The sequence below is a fragment of the Callospermophilus lateralis genome, chromosome 7, assembly GCF_048772815.1.
Source record: "Callospermophilus lateralis isolate mCalLat2 chromosome 7, mCalLat2.hap1, whole genome shotgun sequence".
NCBI classification, from domain to species: domain Eukaryota; kingdom Metazoa; phylum Chordata; class Mammalia; order Rodentia; family Sciuridae; genus Callospermophilus; species Callospermophilus lateralis.
In genome coordinates, this window is record NC_135311.1 from 21,439,739 (window position 1) to 21,458,296 (window position 18,558).

The window sequence follows — 18,558 nt, forward strand, 5'->3', positions numbered from 1 at the left end:
CACTACAATGTAAACTCCTAAAAAATAAAGTATATTTTTCTTTTTTGTTCACTATTATATTCCTAGTATCTAGACCTAATGCTTGACTCTTAGTAGAAACTCAATATTTGCTTAATGAATCTTGAATAAATGAAGTACTTCAGGAAATCATACTGTTATAGCCTTTTTTCCTGACATAAAAAGCCATTTAATAATTTCATAAATAGAGCGATCAAAGCTTCTTGAGAAGTATAAAACTCCACTAATAAGCTCTCAAGATTTAAAAAACTGAACATGATTACTAGCTATTCTGATATCCCCACAGAATCAATGAGAAGCATTTATTTGCATATAAAATATTTAATAGTAAAGAATAAATCACAATAAAGCATTTCTAGCAAAGGCTAACTTTAAAGATTTGAAAATTTAGTAAAAACAGTTTTCATGAATACAGTAAAAGGTAACAAAATATGATCATCTAATTATCTGAATATAACAACAAGTTTTCAAATAATATATAGTTATTTCACATTTAAGCCAAAAAAATTTAATTGTATAAAGAAACACAAATTATTTATGCAAATTTTCTTATAGTTGTTGATGGACCTTTATTTTATTCATTTATTTATGTGGTGCTGGAAAATCTAACCCAGTACTTCACACATGGGAAGCAAGCACTCTACCACTGAGCCATGATCCCAGCCCCAAATGCAAATATTTTTAAGATCTCAACTTCCAGATAAAATTTGGCTTTTAGGAAAATAATTTTTAAATTAACCATAAATTTGAGGCTATTAAAAATCACATTGAGTTTTTTTGAGATTAAACAAATAGCTTTTCTGCTTCCTTCAGTTTTTTTTTCCTATCCATTTTAGCAATGATAGCCCAGTGGTCCTCTCTCATTTTTCTCATAGGTCCAAACTTCAGCACAGATCCAGGGGTTGTCAGAGATGAAGGAGTCTAAATGTAAAATAAAATAAAATAAAATGATAATGCTTTTAAATTTTTTTTAAAAAAAATAAAGCCAGGCTTTTAAAATTTGCTTTCTGAAATAAAATGTAAAAGCTACCTTTTTTGGTGTTCTGACACAAAGATGAGAAACTGGTGGATTATTATTCTTGTATAGTTTGTTCGATGTCTCTTCCTCTGAAACCATGCTCTTGAAGAAAAATACAAAAATATAATGTTGGGACTACCATCGTTAACATTACATTATTAGAATTCTGTCAACATATCACATATGAGAATGAATAGTAGAATAAGAGGAGGTAAAAAGAAGAAAGGACAGAAGAGAGAGGAGGGACAAGAAAGGAGGAAAAAGAGAAAGAAGAAAAACCAAAGAAGGAAGAAGACAACAAAGTAAATCTTCAATCAGCCAAAATAGGACCTAGATGATTGTATTCTATTAAATATACTCCTAAAAGTACTTTTCTACTGATTTCTTCTTCAGTTTTTAGAGTCTTTATAATACTGTTCTCCCCTACATTCTCCCCTACTTCCCCCACCCTACTCACTCGACTCACACTTAGACCTGATAATAACATTTATAATCCTACAAAAATTATAATATTATCTATGATCCAATAATTCTACTGCTGGGGATATACCCAGAAGAACTGAAAGCAGAGTCTTGAAGGGAAAATTCATATTCATAGTAGCATTACAACTAAAATGTGAAAACAATCCAAATGTCCACCAACAGATGAATGAACAAGCAAAATATACATATATTATACACATGTATATTATATATATTATTTTTTATTATTATTATTCATCCTTAAAAAGTAAGAAAATTCTGACACATACAATGACATGGGTGAATCTTGAAGACATTATAAGTGGAAAAAAGTCAGTCACAAAAAGACAAACTGGGTATGATTCCACTTCTATGAGATACTCAGAGTAGACAAAACCATAGACACAAAACAGAATGGTGGTTTCCATGGGCTGCAGGGAGGGTGGAAAAAGAGGTTATTAGTTAATGAAGTAGATGAAAAAGAGTTATAGAGATAGATGAAAAGAGTTATAGAGATACATGGATGGCAATAATGGTTATGCACATTATGAATATACTTATTAACACATCTAATTACTGTATAGTTAAAATGGTAAATTTTGTTACGGGTATTTCATCACAATATTTAAAATTGTAGTTATCAATTTATGAATTTTGAAATTCCCCTAAATAATAATATATAACATTTAGTATTTTCCATATACCAATCAGCTAGTACAAGTTTTAAGTGCTTTGAATAGTTTTTTTTAATATTTATTTTTTTATTTGGACACAATACCTTTATTTTATTTATTTATTTTTTATATTGTGCTGAGGATCGAACCCAGGGCCTCGCACACTCTAGGTGAGTGCTCTATTACTGAGCCACAACCCCAGCTCCAACATACTTAGTTTTAATCTTCACAATTTTATGAGATGAGAAACTTAAACACACATTTTTTTTAAGTAATTGCCCCACATTGTACAACTAGTAAGAGGTGGAGGTGGGTTTCAAATTCAGGTATCTAGTTATAGAATCCATTCTCAATGAATACGCTACACAATTCATTCATTCAGGTAAGCAGTCAGTTCACATGATATCTTCATGCTCATTAAATTCACACTTAAATTTCAGAAGCCTCACAGATTAAGAATATTCAAGCAGATTTTCATGAATTCTAAGATAGCAACAGAATAAGTTGTAGGGCTACTTTTACAAATACTCTCAGAACTACTATGTACCAATAAGCCATATAAGAAAGAAGAAATTATTTTTAAAATCATATGGTAAACGATTACTAAAATAACATCAATTATAGCACACTAAATAAAAAAATATATGTAATCTATTCAAGTACTTTACCCATTTTTAGTTGGGTTATTTTGTTACTGAGTTGTGGGAGTTCTTTATATATTCTGGACATTAAATCACCTGTCAGGTAAATTATTTGCAAATATTTCCTTCCATTCTGTAGCTTATCTTTGCTTTTTTTGAAGTTGTTTTATTATTGTTGAATTGTGGAAGTTCTTTATATATTCTAAACATTAAACCCATGTCAAATTATTTGCAAATACTTCCTCCTATTCTGTAACTTGTCTTTGTACTTTCTTTGTAATGTCCTTTGATATATAACAGTTCTTAATTTGGACAAGGTTCAATTTATTGATTTTTTATTTTATTTTATTTATTCTGCACTTTTGGTGTTGTATACACAAAGTTGTTGACAAATCCAATGTCATGAGAATTTCTCCAATATTTTCTTCTAGATTTTTATAGTTTTAGTTATAAGTGGATCTTTGATCCATTTCAAGTCAATTTTTTAATAGGCTATAAGGTAAGGGTCCAACTTTACTCTTTTACATGTGAGTATCCATTTTTCCCAGTACTATCTGTTGTGGGGAACATGACTGTCTGTTCCCCATTGTGTGGTCTTGGCACTGTTGTCAAAAAAAAAAATCGATTACTATAATGAGTTAGTTCTTATCTCTCTGTTCTATTCCATTGGTCTATATATCTGTCCCTTTGCCAGTAACAAATAGGTTTTTTTAATTTTTTTTAAATTGTAGATGGACAGAATACCTTTATTTATTTTTATGCGGTGCTGAGGATGAACCCAGTGCCTCTAGGCAAGCGTTTTACTGTTGAGCCATGCTCCCAGCCCCTAACAAATAGTTTTAATCACTAGCTTTGTTGTAAGTATCACTATTGACAACTGTGAGTTTTCTAACTTTAACCTTATTTTTCAAGATTGTTTTAGCCATTTAAGACCCTTTGCAAATTTCACATGAAGTTGAGTACTGACTTTTTCATTTCTGCAAACAAAGCTACTGGGAAGGGGAACCAAGATAAGTATAAACTAAAGGAATTCATGACTACTAAGCCAGTATTGCAGACTATGCTTAAAGAAATCCTATACACAGAAGATGAAGATAAAAACAACTAAGAGAATGGGAAAGATTAAATCTCATTAGAATAATAGATAAGCAAATGAGAATATAGAAACAAACATTAGAAATAAAACAAAATAACAAGAATACATCTCTCTCCATAATAACATTGAGTATAAATGGCCTAATTCTTCAACTAGAAGACATAGACTGACAAACGAGACCTAAAAATGAGAACCAATTGTATGTTGCCCACAAGAATGTCATTGGCAGACATTCACAGGCTGAAAGTGAAAGGATGGAAAATGGTATTTCACACAAATGGACCCCAAAAGCAAGCAGTAGTAGCTACTATTGTATCCAACAAACCAGATTTCAAACCCAAATTAACCAAATGAGACAAAGAAAGTTACTATACACTGATATAGGGAACAACCCAACTAGAATGTATAATTAATATTTGTGCCCCAAATATCAGGGCACCTAATTACATAAGAAAAATACATTACTCAATATAAAGGTTCAGATAGGTACCAATATAGTAACACTGGGTTTATTTCAATATGCCTCTCTCACTAACACATAGGTCATTTAGACATAAAATCAACAAAGATACTAGAGAGTTAAAACATACTGTAGATCAAATGGACTTAACACCCACCTACAGAATATTTCATCCAACATCAGGCAAATACACTTTTCTGTGTAACTGTCTCCAAAATAGATCATTATTTAGGACTCAAAGCAAGTATTTTTTTTTTGGCACAAGTCTTATGAAATAAAAAAGTTGAAATAACTGTTTGCATCTTAACAGATCATAATGGAATAAACTTATAATTCAATAGCAAGAAAAACTACAGAAATTATATAAATACACGGAGATTGAACAATACACTTCTGAAGAGATCAGGAGAGAATTTAAAAAGATTCTTAGAATCAAACAAGAACAGAAATACAACATACCAGAATCTCTGGGACACAGAAAAGACAGTTCTAAAGATTAACATTAAACAGAGACATGAGGTGGGAGGGAAAGGGAGAGAAAAGGGGAATTGCATGGAAATGGAGGGAGACCCTCATTGTTATACTAAATTAGATATAAGAGGTTGTGAATGGAATGGGAAAATAAACAAGGTGAGAAATGAATTACAGTAGATGGGGTAGAGAGAGAAGATGGGAGGGGAAGGGAGGGGGGATAGTAGAGGATAGGAAAGGTAGCAGAATACAACAATTACTAGTATGGCATTAAGTAAAAATGGGGATGTGTAACCGATATGAGTCTGCAACCTGTATCTGGGGTAAAAATGGGAGTTCATAAATCACTTGAAGCTAATGTATGCTAATGTATTAATATGATATGTCAAGAGATTTGTAAGGTTTTGAACAACCAATTAAAAAAAAAAAAGAAAAGACAGTTCTAAGAGAAAAGTGTATACCTATGAGTGGCTACATTAAAAAAAAAAAAAAACATAATGATCCCAAATAAATAATCTAATCATTCAAGTCTAGGTTTCAGGAAAATAACCATTCCCCAAACCTCCATGTCATGGATAGATAGAATTATTATTATAAAAATGGCTATACTACCAAAAGTGATCTACAGAGTCAACATAATCCCAATAAAAATACCAATGATATTTTCCTCAGAACTAAGGAAAACATCCTGAAATTCATCTGAAAGAACAAAAGACCCAGAATAGCCAAAGCAATTCTGAACAAAAAGAGTAAGGCCAGAGGCATCACAGTACCTGACTTCAAATTATATTATGGAATTGAATAATAAAAACAACATGTACTGGAATAAAAATAGAAATGTAGACCAATGTAACAGAAGATGCAGAGACAAACATCTATAATCATGTAATTCTTGACAAAGGTGCCAAAAACAGAGTGGAGATAACAGCCTCTTTAACAAACGATCCTGGGAAAACTGAATATTCATATGTAAAAGATTGAAACTAGATCCCTATATCTCACTAGTACAAGAATCAACTCACAATAGATCAAAGGTCTAGGAATAAGACCAGAAACATTGCATCTGCTAGAAGAAAACTTAGGAGAAACTCTTAAACATGTAAGCATAGGCAGCAACTTCCTCACTAGGACTCCTATAGCTCATTAAATAACAGCAGGAATCAATAAGTGGTATGGCATCAAACTAAAAAGCTTTTGTACAGCAAAGGAAAAAGTTAAAAGAATCTATGGAATGGGAGAAAATCTTTGCCAGCTCCTCAATTGACAGAGAATTAATGTCCAGAACATAAAAAGAACTCAAAAACCTCAAAACACACACACACACACACACACACACACACACACCTGTTCAATAAATGGGCAAATGAACTAAACAGACACTTCTCAAAAGAAGTATATATGGTCAACAATTATATGAAAATAAAAAGTTAAACATCCTTAGTGATCAGGGAAATACAAATCAAAACTACACTGAGATTTCATCTCACTCCAGTAAGAATGCCAATCATCAAGAATACAAACAATAGGGCTGGGGATGTGGTTCAAGCGGTATCGTGCTCGCCTGGCACGCATGCAGCCCAGGTTCGATCCTCAGCACCACATACAAACAAAGATGTTGTTCCACCGAAAACTAAAAAAATAAATAAATATTAAAAAATTTCTCTCTCTCTCTTTCTCTCTCTCTCCCTTTAAAAAAATGTGTTTAAAAAAAAGAATACAAACAATAAATGCTAAAGAGAATGAAGGGAAAAGGTAACCCTCATGCATATTGGTGGAAATGTAAATTAATATAGCCACTATGGAAATCAGTATAAAAATCGTCAGAAATTGATACATTGTAACTACCATATGATACGGATATACCTCAGTATCTATCCAAACGAATCATAGACGGTGTACTACAAAAATTTGTGCATGTCTGTGTTTATAGTTACAAAATTCACAATAGTTATGAAATTCACAATAGTTATGGAGCCAGCCTAGGTCCATCAACAGATGAATAGATAAAGAAAATCTGGGGTGTGTGTGTGTGTGTATCATCTAACTCCAGTAAGAATGACAATCATCAATGATATCATTAATGATCATTGATGACATATATATATATATATATATATATATATAATAAAGTTTTATTCAGTCATACATAAAAAAACAACAAAATTGGGTTAAAATTGGGAAAACGGATGGAACTAGAAAGCAGTATGTTAAGGGAAAAACCAGACTGAGAAAGATAAGGTTTGTAGGTTCTCTCTCATATGTTGAAATTGGGAAAAAATAATCTTATACTTACAAATGGTAATAATGAAATAAATGGCTTTTATCAGAATTTTGTCATTAAAATTTTTTGGTGATTTGCTGTAACTAGTGAGATAAGAATTATCTGTTTTTAAATTAAATGAACTAAGTTTAATTATTCTCAATAAACTATCATTATGATTTTAGAAAATAGCAGTATGTATGTATGTATATATATATATATATATAAAGGGAATAAACAGAGCCACAGAGTGCTAGAGGAAATAGCTTCCTTAAACATGCTGTCCTTACTACATTAATTCTTTAAGAGTGAAATTTTACATTTGTCAACCATACCTTGATATAAATTACCAACCAATAAGTGCTGTCAAATAAAGTAACATGTATAACATGCAAAAAAAGAGGCAGACCCTTAACAGATTTGGCTACAAGATTAAAAATATTCACCCCAATTTATTTTTTAACTTATTTTTATAAATCTTTGCTGGAAAACAACACAATGATTAATCATTTCATATTCCAATAATGCTATTGCCAGTATTTTCAAATGCCACATTTTCTGAAATTTAGAGGAAAATTATTTGACCGCTAATTCCTCAAAAATACTACAAAAAGCATAAGGGTTCTATTATATTAGCTCCATGACATCAGTACTGCAATGATAGATACTAGGTACATATTTTTTACACACACACACACACACACACACACACAATCAAGAAATAATGAGACAAAAAATAAATTATATAAGCAAAATACTGATTATTTACAATGTTTTACCAAAAGATCAGTAGTTTCCGAACTATCTGAATTAATATCAAATTCAAAGACCATTCTTCTCTTTTTATTACTTTCCTCAACAGATGTATTCTTTTCTTCTCTAGGTTGTATTTTTAGCTTAGTTGGTGTCTTCACTGTATATGCCTATACGAAAGTAAAAAAAAAAAAAAAAAGAAGACATTCTATCAAATAAAGTATATTAATAAAGTATTTAATAAACCATTCAATACAATTTAAGTCTTTAGCAGTTAAAAATCTCCATTTATTGGCAAATATATGAGACAGAAATTTTGAATAGAAATTTAATTCAGATGCTTTGATTCCAGAAATTTTTTCTCCAAAAAATTCACAATAATGGACTGCTTTGTCCTTTCTTTCAACTAACTAAAAATGGACAGAAAGTAAGAGAGGCAGACTTCTCCAGCTTCAACAATAAATAATCTTAAAATGAACTCCCAATTTTTCTATCTATAATTAAAAACAAAGACTGGAGTGAGTTTTGCTCTATCCATAAAGCTCCTTATTGCTCTGTGAGAAAATGTTTATCTTGGGTTGGTAAGGTAATTTGCATTAACTAAGGTTTAGTATTCCATATTATATTGTAATTTTTTATAATTAAAAATGGCAGTGACATCAGCAAAAGGGCAGAATGATGAGAACTCTTAACATTTCACTCCTACATAAATGCAATAAAAATATTGGTTAAATAATGGTCAAAATTATATTTTTCATAACTCAGAAAATTAACAAAGGCTTTAAGCAGCTTACAGAGTGTTTACTCCAAAAATGCCAAATTTCTGTAAGAACAGCAAACTTTATGGTGTCTAAATATTCCCTGTTCTCATTAACAATCTCTAGGCTCTACATTATCCTTTAAAAATAATGGTCCACTACCCTGGTACAGCCTGCCAACAAAAAGAGTAGAACAAAGAGCTATTTCAAAGCTTTACGTGTGTGTGTGTGTGTGTGTGTGTGTGTGTGTGTGTGTGTGTGTAAGAATAATGTGATACCAAAATCTTTTTTATTTTTATTTTTTTGGTACTGGAGATTAAATCCAGGGAATTTTACTGTGTAAAGGCCCTCAATTCTAACTTTTTGTTTTGTTTTGTTTTTTGAGACAGGATCTCACTAAGTTGCTGAGGATGGTCTCAAATTTGGCAATTCTTTTTGCCTCAGCTTCCTAAATCATTGGCATTACATGTATTTACTTTCACAGAATCTTCTTTTTGATTAAAAAATGTTACTATCCGGGGCTGGGCTGTAGCTCACTGGTAGCTCACAGGTGTGAGGCCCTGGCTTCAATCCTCAGCAACACATAAAAATAAATAAATAAAAATATTGTGTCCATCTACAACTAAAAAAAATATTTAAAAAGAAAGTTACTATTATCTTGGGATGTCAGCAACCAACCTTTGGTAATGGGGCAGATAAAGTACTTTTGGCAGAGGTCCACAGAGTGTCTCTTTTATCTTTGGATTTGCCATGATTGGCTGATGAAAAATTTCGAGATATATTTTGTGAAGAGGCTGTTTTAGAGTCAAATTTCCGATAATTAGTTTCAGGTGTTTCCAATAAAGATGTCTGTGTTTTCTGCATTAAACAAAAGTGAATAACTCCATCATTAAATTTTATTTTTATTATTTCTAAATGTAAAGTATAACTAGTAGAATTCTAAAATATTCAAACTAGAATTTACCCCCAAATTTATATTTTATTAGTTAAGCATGAATAAATTACACTTATTCTGTCACTTTAATAGACTATTTAAGATGATTACGGTAAATGCCTCTTCCCTGTCTTCATAGATCTGCTATGAAAACAAGGTTACTCTACTGACCAAAAGTTGAGATTTCTCAAATCAATCAATCATTGTCTCCCTTCTTGGCAAAAAATAAAATAAAAAAGCCTTCATCTATGAAATAGTCTAATAGCCTAAAAGCCAAAGGGCAATTTACTTTCCATTTTTATCCATTCTCTTTTATGTATTCTTTTATTCATTCTCTCTTATATATAAAAATATCTGTCTTTCTCTATTTACTAGCCACACTCATGTTCAAGCAAAGGGGGGATACAGGTCCAGGCACAGTGGCGTGTGCCTATAATCCCAGTGGCTCAGGAGGTTTAATCAGGGGGATAGCAAGTTCAAAGCCAGCCTCAGCAAAAGGAAGGCATAAGCAACTCAGTGAGACCATCTCTTAAAAAAATACAAAATAGGGCTGGGGATGTGGCTCAGTGGTCAAGTGCCCCTGAGTTCAATCCCCAGCAGCACCCCTAAAAAGGCAGCGGTGGGGGGGGGGGGAATCATGAAAATAAAGAAAAAGATATTTTCATGAAAAACAAACTGAGTAAATGGCTATTTGCTTCAATTCTGAAAGTAAGTCAACTGTAAATTTACTCCAAATACTTAACCTTACTTCAACTCATTTTCCTTCATTCTAGTCCTCTCTACCTTTGTATACAGTTTCCTTTAGCATCTAATCTGGCTTTCTAGTAAAAGCTATTAATAATTCCTTTAGTGGAATCCTACATGAAACCCATGTTCATCACTTTCTATTTTACCATTTCCTTTGGTAACCACCATCTCCATGAATACTATCATGGCAATCACTCACATGAAAGACTGAAACAAACATACAAACACATGCACTGAGTCACAGTGATAATCCTTCAAAAGCTTGATGATTAAATTAGGAGAGTATGGGGTGCAGGATTAAGAGGTGGACTACATGTACTATTAAAAACTACTGAAATAATGTTATATTGTGTGCAAATAAAAAAGATGAGGGGGAAAAAAACATTGAAGTAGGAGCCATGTAATATGGTCTTCACTCCTGGATTTCTCACTATTCTTGCCAGGTGATTTTAAGTAAATTATTGTTTTAGTCAACTTTTCACTGCTGTGACTTAAAAAGAACAATTTTAGAGGAGGGAAAGTTTATGTGGGGCTCCCGGTTTTAGATGTCTTAGTTCACAGACAGCTGATTCCATTGCTCTGGAATAGAGGTGAGGTCAAACATCATTGTGGAAGGGCTTGGAGGTGGAAAACAGCTTAAGACATGGCCACCAGGAAAGGGGGAGAGAGGAAAAGATGGAGAGAGAAACAAGAGGTGAGTGTGAGGGAAAGGGAAAAAGATAGAGCGCACACTCCTCACCTCAGACAAAATATATAAACTCCAAAGGCGTGACCCCCTCCCCCATGACCTACCTCATCTAGCCAACTCCCTGCCTACAGTTACCACCAAGTTAATCCCTGTCAGTGAATTAATGTACTGATTAGGTTAAGGCTCTCCTAATCCAATCATTTCACCTCTAAACTCTTTTGTATTATCTCACACATGAACTTTTGAAAGTCACCTCATATCTAACCACAACAATCTCCAAGCATCTCTAGGCTTAAATTGTGTCTATCCATAAAATCAAGGAGCCAAATTAAGTGATTCATAGTTTTTTGCCCAGTTCTACTCATCTATCATTTCATAGTCATTCTTCCAGCAGATATGAATTTTGGTAGCCCCTTTTCAGAATTGCATTTCTATGTCCTTTTTCCTACATATTATTACATAATAATTGAATGAGCAATTTTTTTTACTTTTTCTTTTTAAAAATTTTTAAAAATTTGTTCTAATTAGTTATACATTACAATAGAATGCATTTTGACACATCATACATAAATGGAATATAACTTCTAATTCTTTGGTTGTAAATAATGTAGAGTTACACAGGTCATTTAATCATATATGCACATGGTGTATGAATGAACAATTTTTATAAAGTTTTTCTGCTCTCTTGATTCATCAATGGTCACCCTTGGAACCTCCGAAGTTTGACTTTTCATGAACATACTTTCCCCCCGATTTGGCCTGAGAATGACAATTTGAAGTCACTGTACCACCTTGTGGCATGTCAGGGAAATGACATTTTCCTGGTAGCCTAAAAGAAAAGGCTCACCATTGGAGATTATCTGTCCTTCTTCATAATACATGGTGGAAACACTATTCCTTACATCTTTTCTGAATATTTTATTTCTAGTGATATATATATAAATAATATGCACTTTTTTGTTTTATTTTTTAAACAAACATATGACATTTATTCTATACCAAATACTGTTTTAAATGCTTTATGAACACCATTTCATTTAATCTTCCTAGCAAATTTAGGTGGTAGGTGTTATTAGAAGGTTTTCCCATATGAGGAAACAGGCATGAAGGAGTTAAGCAACTTGCCCAAACTCAGAAATGTTTGATAACTTTTTAATGATTATTATATATAAGGCCTATGATATTTCCATAATATTAGAATAAAGTACCCAAAAAGCCTGGTTAAATTTCTTCACTTCTTGAAACACTTTTTCATTTTTAAAACATATATAAAAATGAAATTTGGTATTATCCAAACCCCCTGCAAACAAAATATACAAAAAATAGGCATATAATATGGAATTACACATAAATCAAAACATCCCTGTAAGAATTTATGACATATACTTTTAATATAAATAACTCCTATGTTTATAAAAGAATATTAGTGATTATTCAATTTGTTTATCCTTATAAAACACTTCCCTAAGACTATATCCAACCTTGCAGGTTAGTTTTATTATAATGAAAATTTCTCCAAATATACTGTTTTCTAAATATTCACTGACAGGTCTAATATTTCTTTCTTTCTCTTTTGAATTCAAATGTAAATACTTAATTGTGTTAACTAAAAACTGGTTGAATCAAAATTCTTCTGTAACAATCCAATATTATCAAATAGGTTTATAGAGGCTGAGGTGTATTCCTCCCCATACCTGTTGCTTCCTTCCATGTGTAGGAAGCTCTACTAGGGTAACATTCCCAACTTCCCACCACCTTCTTAGGAAAGGAACAATGGTTTAATGTGATTGGTGAATTTGGAAGGACAAACTGGATACCTATAGTACAGCTCCTTCATTACTCCTCCTCTTAAAAACAAGAGGAAGCACACATTTGCTGTTGCTTCTGCCATAACTTTTTACATTAAAACTGGCCATCAAGTGCCTGGGATTGTGGCTCAGCAGTAGAGCACTCGCCTAGCATGGGTGGGACCTGGGTTCGATCCTCAGCACCACATAAAAATAAAGGCATTGTGTTGTGCCCATCTACACCTAAAAAATAAATATTAAAAAAAACCTGGCCATCAAGTGGGTAGACCTGTCCAAGTCAAGGTTTATTTATGACAGAATAGGTAAATCTGACTAATCTGAAATTTCAAGATTAAGAAATTCTCTTGCCTTTAATTATAAACCATATTGTCCAATATAGTATTTTATCAACAATAAAGATATTCTTTTGGTTCTCCTTTGCTTTTATTTTTAGAACTTAAATGAGGAAAACACAATGTTATTTATTTAGTCCCCTCAATTCAAATTAGATAAATCTAAATATAAGCTCTCTTGAAGTTTTTCAAGAGAGAAAACACACAAGTACCTTTAGACAATACTATATACGAATTGTAAAGACTGAAATCATCTCTAATCTCCAAATGAAAGGTGTTTTGAAATTTTTAGCTAATGCTTTTGATTAATAGCAAAAAAAAATTTTAGGAAATAAAGCTGTGTGGTATATTTTAAATGTTATTTTTCTACTTATGAATAAAAATGATTATTTACAAGCAAATGTTAGAAAATGATTTGGTTATACAGGAAATCAGAATTACATAAAACTCTCACCTTGTCTTTTCTTTCTTTGGGAGTAATTATGTTTTCCTTTGCTTCTCTTTTGAGGATTTCCTATTAAAAATTAATATCAAATGTATACAACATAATCATTTTTATTATCACAAATGAATAATCTTATTACCAAAAGCACAAAATATTATTAAAATAATAATATCAAAATACTTCCTATTAACTATCAACAACAAAAAAAGACTACCTTTCAATCTTATAAAATAAGGAAAAGAAAAACAATTATCTCCTTTCTATAGTGGTATGGTTTGGTTTTGATAATCTTTTTATTCTGATGTGTTTTTAGTATATATCTGTGCAATCAAGTCTCTTTAAACTCTGAATCTCAACTTTCTTATTTGCAAAATAAAATAATGAATAAGGCTGCAGAGGGGCTGGGGTTGTGGCTCAGTGGTAGAGCGCTCACCTAACACGTGTGGGGCCCTGGGTTCGATCCTCAGCACCACATATAAATAAATAAAATGAGAGTATTGTGTCCACCTACAACTAAAAAAATATTTTTAAAAAAGGATTGTAGAGTAAGGGATACATACAAATAACTATGAAGAACTGCAAATAAATACAAAATATTATGAGCTGTTAAAGGCAGAATCAACTTTTCCCTGTGTGTTGAAAAAAAAAAGGTTTATTTCAGTGGAACTTAAAATAAAAAATAAACTTTCAGCACAAGGTAAGCAGAGGTGAGGGACAAAAAGAAGGGAAATACTGAGAAGCAAATATAATCACCTGAATAAGTACAGAAAAAATTCACAATAGGAAATAATATGTAACTTTTGCTAAAGAATATAATGTTTGTATAGAGCAGTCAAGATAAAATGATAAAAATGTTGTGGTCACTGTGGAAAGTGTAATATGCTAAGCTACAGAATTTATCTATTTTCACTGAATACCTTGCATACATCATAGTATCTCTCTCACAGTATTGTTCCTATGCAAAAAAAAAAAAACAACAAAAACCCACACGCACAACTCATTCCATCATAAAAACAGCAGGCAATAAACTCATTTAATAGTATTTATTATTCTTACTGTGTATCCATTATCTACCAATGGTTAATCTTCGTTATAATGTCTACTGGTATACTCTAGAGAGCTGGAACTTTGTCTTCTTTTTATATTTGCTAAATGAGCAATATTACACTGATTCCCAGAATATACTGCTTTCTATAAGACAAAAAGAGAAAGATCTCCCACACCTGCACCATTTCTGATTCCCAGAATATATTGCCTTCTAGAAGACAAAAGGAGAAAGATCTCCCATAACTGCACTATCTCTACAACTCTTTTTGTTGGATATCTTAGTATAGATCTGATACAATGTGGGTTTTTGTTGTTGTTGTTTGTTTGTTTATGGGACTGAGGATTGAACCCAGGGCCTTGTACATGCTAGGCAAGCACTCTACCAACTGAGCTATATCCCCAGCCCCTACAATGTGTTTTTTTTTTTTTAAGAGAGAGAGAGAGAGAGAGAAATTTTAATATTTATTTTTTAGTTTTTGGCGGACACAACATCTTTGTATGTGGCTGGGATGTAGCTCAGTGGCAAAGTATCTGCCTTGCATTCACAAAGCCCTGGGTTCGACCCCCAGTTCCAAAAAAGACAAAAAAAAAAAAAAAGAACCCCAACAAAAAAAATAAGATTTAAAAAAAAAAACCTACAATGTGTTTTTAAGGTGTGAATTACCTCATATACAAACATGTATCTTTGGTGGTGGCCAACTGATCATGAGTTCCTTAGTATCAAAGATATGCACCCACTAAAATCCCTATTTAATCTAAGTAAATAAAATGTTGCTATAATCTGAGTAAGTAAACTGGCCTGGCAAAGACAGAATAAAGCAGGGTTACCTGAATACAGAATAACAGCACCATGACCAAATTTCAGATCTAAATAAATTTACAAATCTAAAACTTTCTAAATAAAAAGGAAGACCAGTTCTCCTATAGAAGGACTCTGCAACAATATAGCAAATGCATACTGCCTGCATCCTTCCTACTATCTTGTGTATTAAAGATAAAAATATTAATATTTATGGATAATTAAAAATTGACCCTAAGATAACACCAATTCTTAGGGATCTATAATGTTAGAACTATTTCTCACTAGTCACAATGTAACCCTAGTCACACTGTAACCTCATAGACTCATGAAATTTATTACCTGACCCAACAAAAAAAATAAGCATATCTGGGTCAGGTAATAAATTTCATGAGTCTATGAGACCAGAAACCTAAACTTTAGCTATTTTTTTTAGTTCCTGGGTATACCATTTAAATAGATAAACCCAGTATATGTCATAATCCCCATACTAGTTCTGACCACAGAGTAAAAGATTTTAAGGCTGGAAGGATCATCGAGAAGATCTTACAACTCTTCATTCACATCCAGATAGAAAATAAACAAATTTCACATCACTAGGGAGAGATTCATCAAACTATGAAACATGTGAGGAAGGTGGTTTGCGATAATCTCATAAAGCCAACCTATACTAATTGAAAGTTAAGACATCATCTGATAATAGTTTCCTCATACCAATGGACTTATAGGTAAAATGAGAATTATTTTAAGAACTAAAAAAAAAAGGTTCAACATAAATGATGAATTGAATCTACATAAATATAAAGCTCAAGTTAGATACAGGAATCATGATAAAGGAATAGAATATACTTTTTAAAATAAATCTTGACTACATCAAATAATAAATAATAAAATTACTTTTTCAGGGGAAGATGAAGCAGGAAAAAAATATGAGGTATATTACTTAAGATATAAGGGTAATCAGTAATGTAAATGAAAAGACCTTATACACATTACAAACATGCATACACTTCAGAGAAAAGATAATTATTAATATTTAACAAAAAAACAAAAGGACAAGAACATTATTAAAATATATATCATACCAACAATGGTTAATATTCAGAACCTATAAGCAACTCAATGACAAGTCAATTGAAAAAAAAGCAATTAAAATTATTAATATGATTCAAAAATAGATAAGGACTTGAATAATTAATCCTCCAAAGAAGATATACATATGGCCAACAAGCACATTTAAAGATGCTGAAAATTACTCATCATAAGAAAAATTTAAATCATTACCACAAAGAGAGACCATCTCACATACAGTAGAATGGCCACTATCAAATAAGCAGAAAATAACAAGGACAGACAAGGACATGGAGCAATTCAATTGAAACTCTTTTATACTGCAATTGGGAATGTCAAATGGTTTAGTCACTATGACAAATAATATGAAGGTTATTCAAATAATTAATAACAGAATTACCAAAGGATCTAACAATTCCACTTCTAGGTATATATCCAAAAGAAATCAAAACAGGATTTTAAAGAACTATATGCACACCCACATTCATCACAGCATTATTCACAACAGACAAGAGATCAAAGCAACCTAATAACCAATAAGAGATGAATGAATTTTAAAAATATAGCCTATGCATGCAATGAAATATTATACAGTCTTAAAAAAGGATATCCTATCATAAGCCATAACATGAATGAACCTTAAAGGAACATGCAATTTAAAATTTGAGAATTGTTTGTTTCTGGAATTTTCTTTTTAATATTTTTGGAGTACAGTTAACTGTGGGTACTAAAGTCACTAAAGGACAAATTCTGTAAGATTCCATTCATATGAAGCAACTAAAGTAGTCAAAATAAGAAAGAGAAGGCATAAAGGTAGTTACCAAGAATTGGGGATGGTGTAGAATTAGTGCTTAATCGATATGGAGTTTCAATTTTGCAAGATGAAAAAAGTACGAGAAATATATTCATACAACAATGTGAATGTATTTAATACCATTGAACAGTACATCTAAAAAGTGTTAAGACAGTTAATTTTATGTTACAGATATACATATACACACATACATACAAACACACACACACAACAAAAAATAAAACTACAAACCATTCTAATTTACTAATATAAAAGCACTAAATAAAATATTGGTTATAAATCAGTGTTGCATTTAAACATATATATCATGACCAGGATTATCCCAAAAATCCAAAATAAAATACATATCACAACAATAAATATGATTAGAACTATTAGAGAAAAGAAGATTCACATCAGAGATTTAATCAAGGTTAGTAAATGTAAAATGTAAGGGACAAATTACAGAAAAGTGAGGGTCACAGCATAAGTATCAGAACAGGCTGACTTTGAGGCAAAAGGACAAAGATAAAAGAGCAGAATAGCATGACATTTCTTCATGCTACTCACAATGATATGCAACTTAAAATCTGAGAATTGTTTGTTTCTGGAATTTCTGTTTAATATTTTTGGAGTACAGTTAACTGTGGATACTAAAACCATGGAAAGTGAAACGACAGACAAGGAGGAACTACTATGTTTGTTAATCATTTATCCAGTGCTATGGTTTGGAGGCTTGTTTCCTCTAAACTCATGTTACAATCTGGTTGCTAATGTAGCACTGTTAAGACTTAACTATGTAATCTTGAATCAACAGCCCAATCTCTATAAAAATGAAGACAATAATAGGTATTGCATACAACATTATTTTAAGGATTAAAGTAGGATATTCAATACAGTGCCTACCACACAGAAAGCAAAAAATAAATAAATAACTAGCATTTTTAATTTTAAAGTGTGAGTCAATTCATCTTGTAAACTGCAAAAGATATGAAAAACAATGGATAGCTGAAAAGTCATATTCAAGTATTTTAAATATTAATATATGATAATACTTCTCAAATAGTTATTTTTAAAGCATTTCTATTCTTAAAGGTGCACACATACTCATGTGTTTAGCATTTAAATGCTAAATACTTCCAGGGAAAAGCTAGCAGGGAAAACTGAATTTTCTAATCCCTAGTTATCCAAATTAATCAAATTATTTTCTAATATAACATACTTAAAGCACAAATTTGCATCTAAATCTTACAATCTTTTACCTATAAGGCAAAAAAAACCTA

At 31.6% G+C, this 18,558-nt stretch overlaps 1 protein-coding gene across 2 annotated transcripts in view; it reads right to left on the minus strand.

Annotated features, from left to right (window-relative positions):
* Window positions 1-801: 801 nt before the first annotated feature.
* The window catches only part of Sycp1 (synaptonemal complex protein 1), a 118,798-nt gene continuing 101,041 nt past the window's right edge, over window positions 802-18,558 (minus strand). For both annotated transcript variants that reach the window (XM_076861913.1, XM_076861912.1), the window contains 5 exons: window positions 13,575-13,634; window positions 9,290-9,469; window positions 7,880-8,023; window positions 1,049-1,138; window positions 802-939 (listed from right to left, as the gene is read on the minus strand). In XM_076861913.1, the coding sequence (XP_076718028.1) occupies window positions 802-939; window positions 1,049-1,138; window positions 7,880-8,023; window positions 9,290-9,469; window positions 13,575-13,634 (612 nt within the window). The remainder of the gene's footprint in view (window positions 940-1,048; window positions 1,139-7,879; window positions 8,024-9,289; window positions 9,470-13,574; window positions 13,635-18,558) is intronic.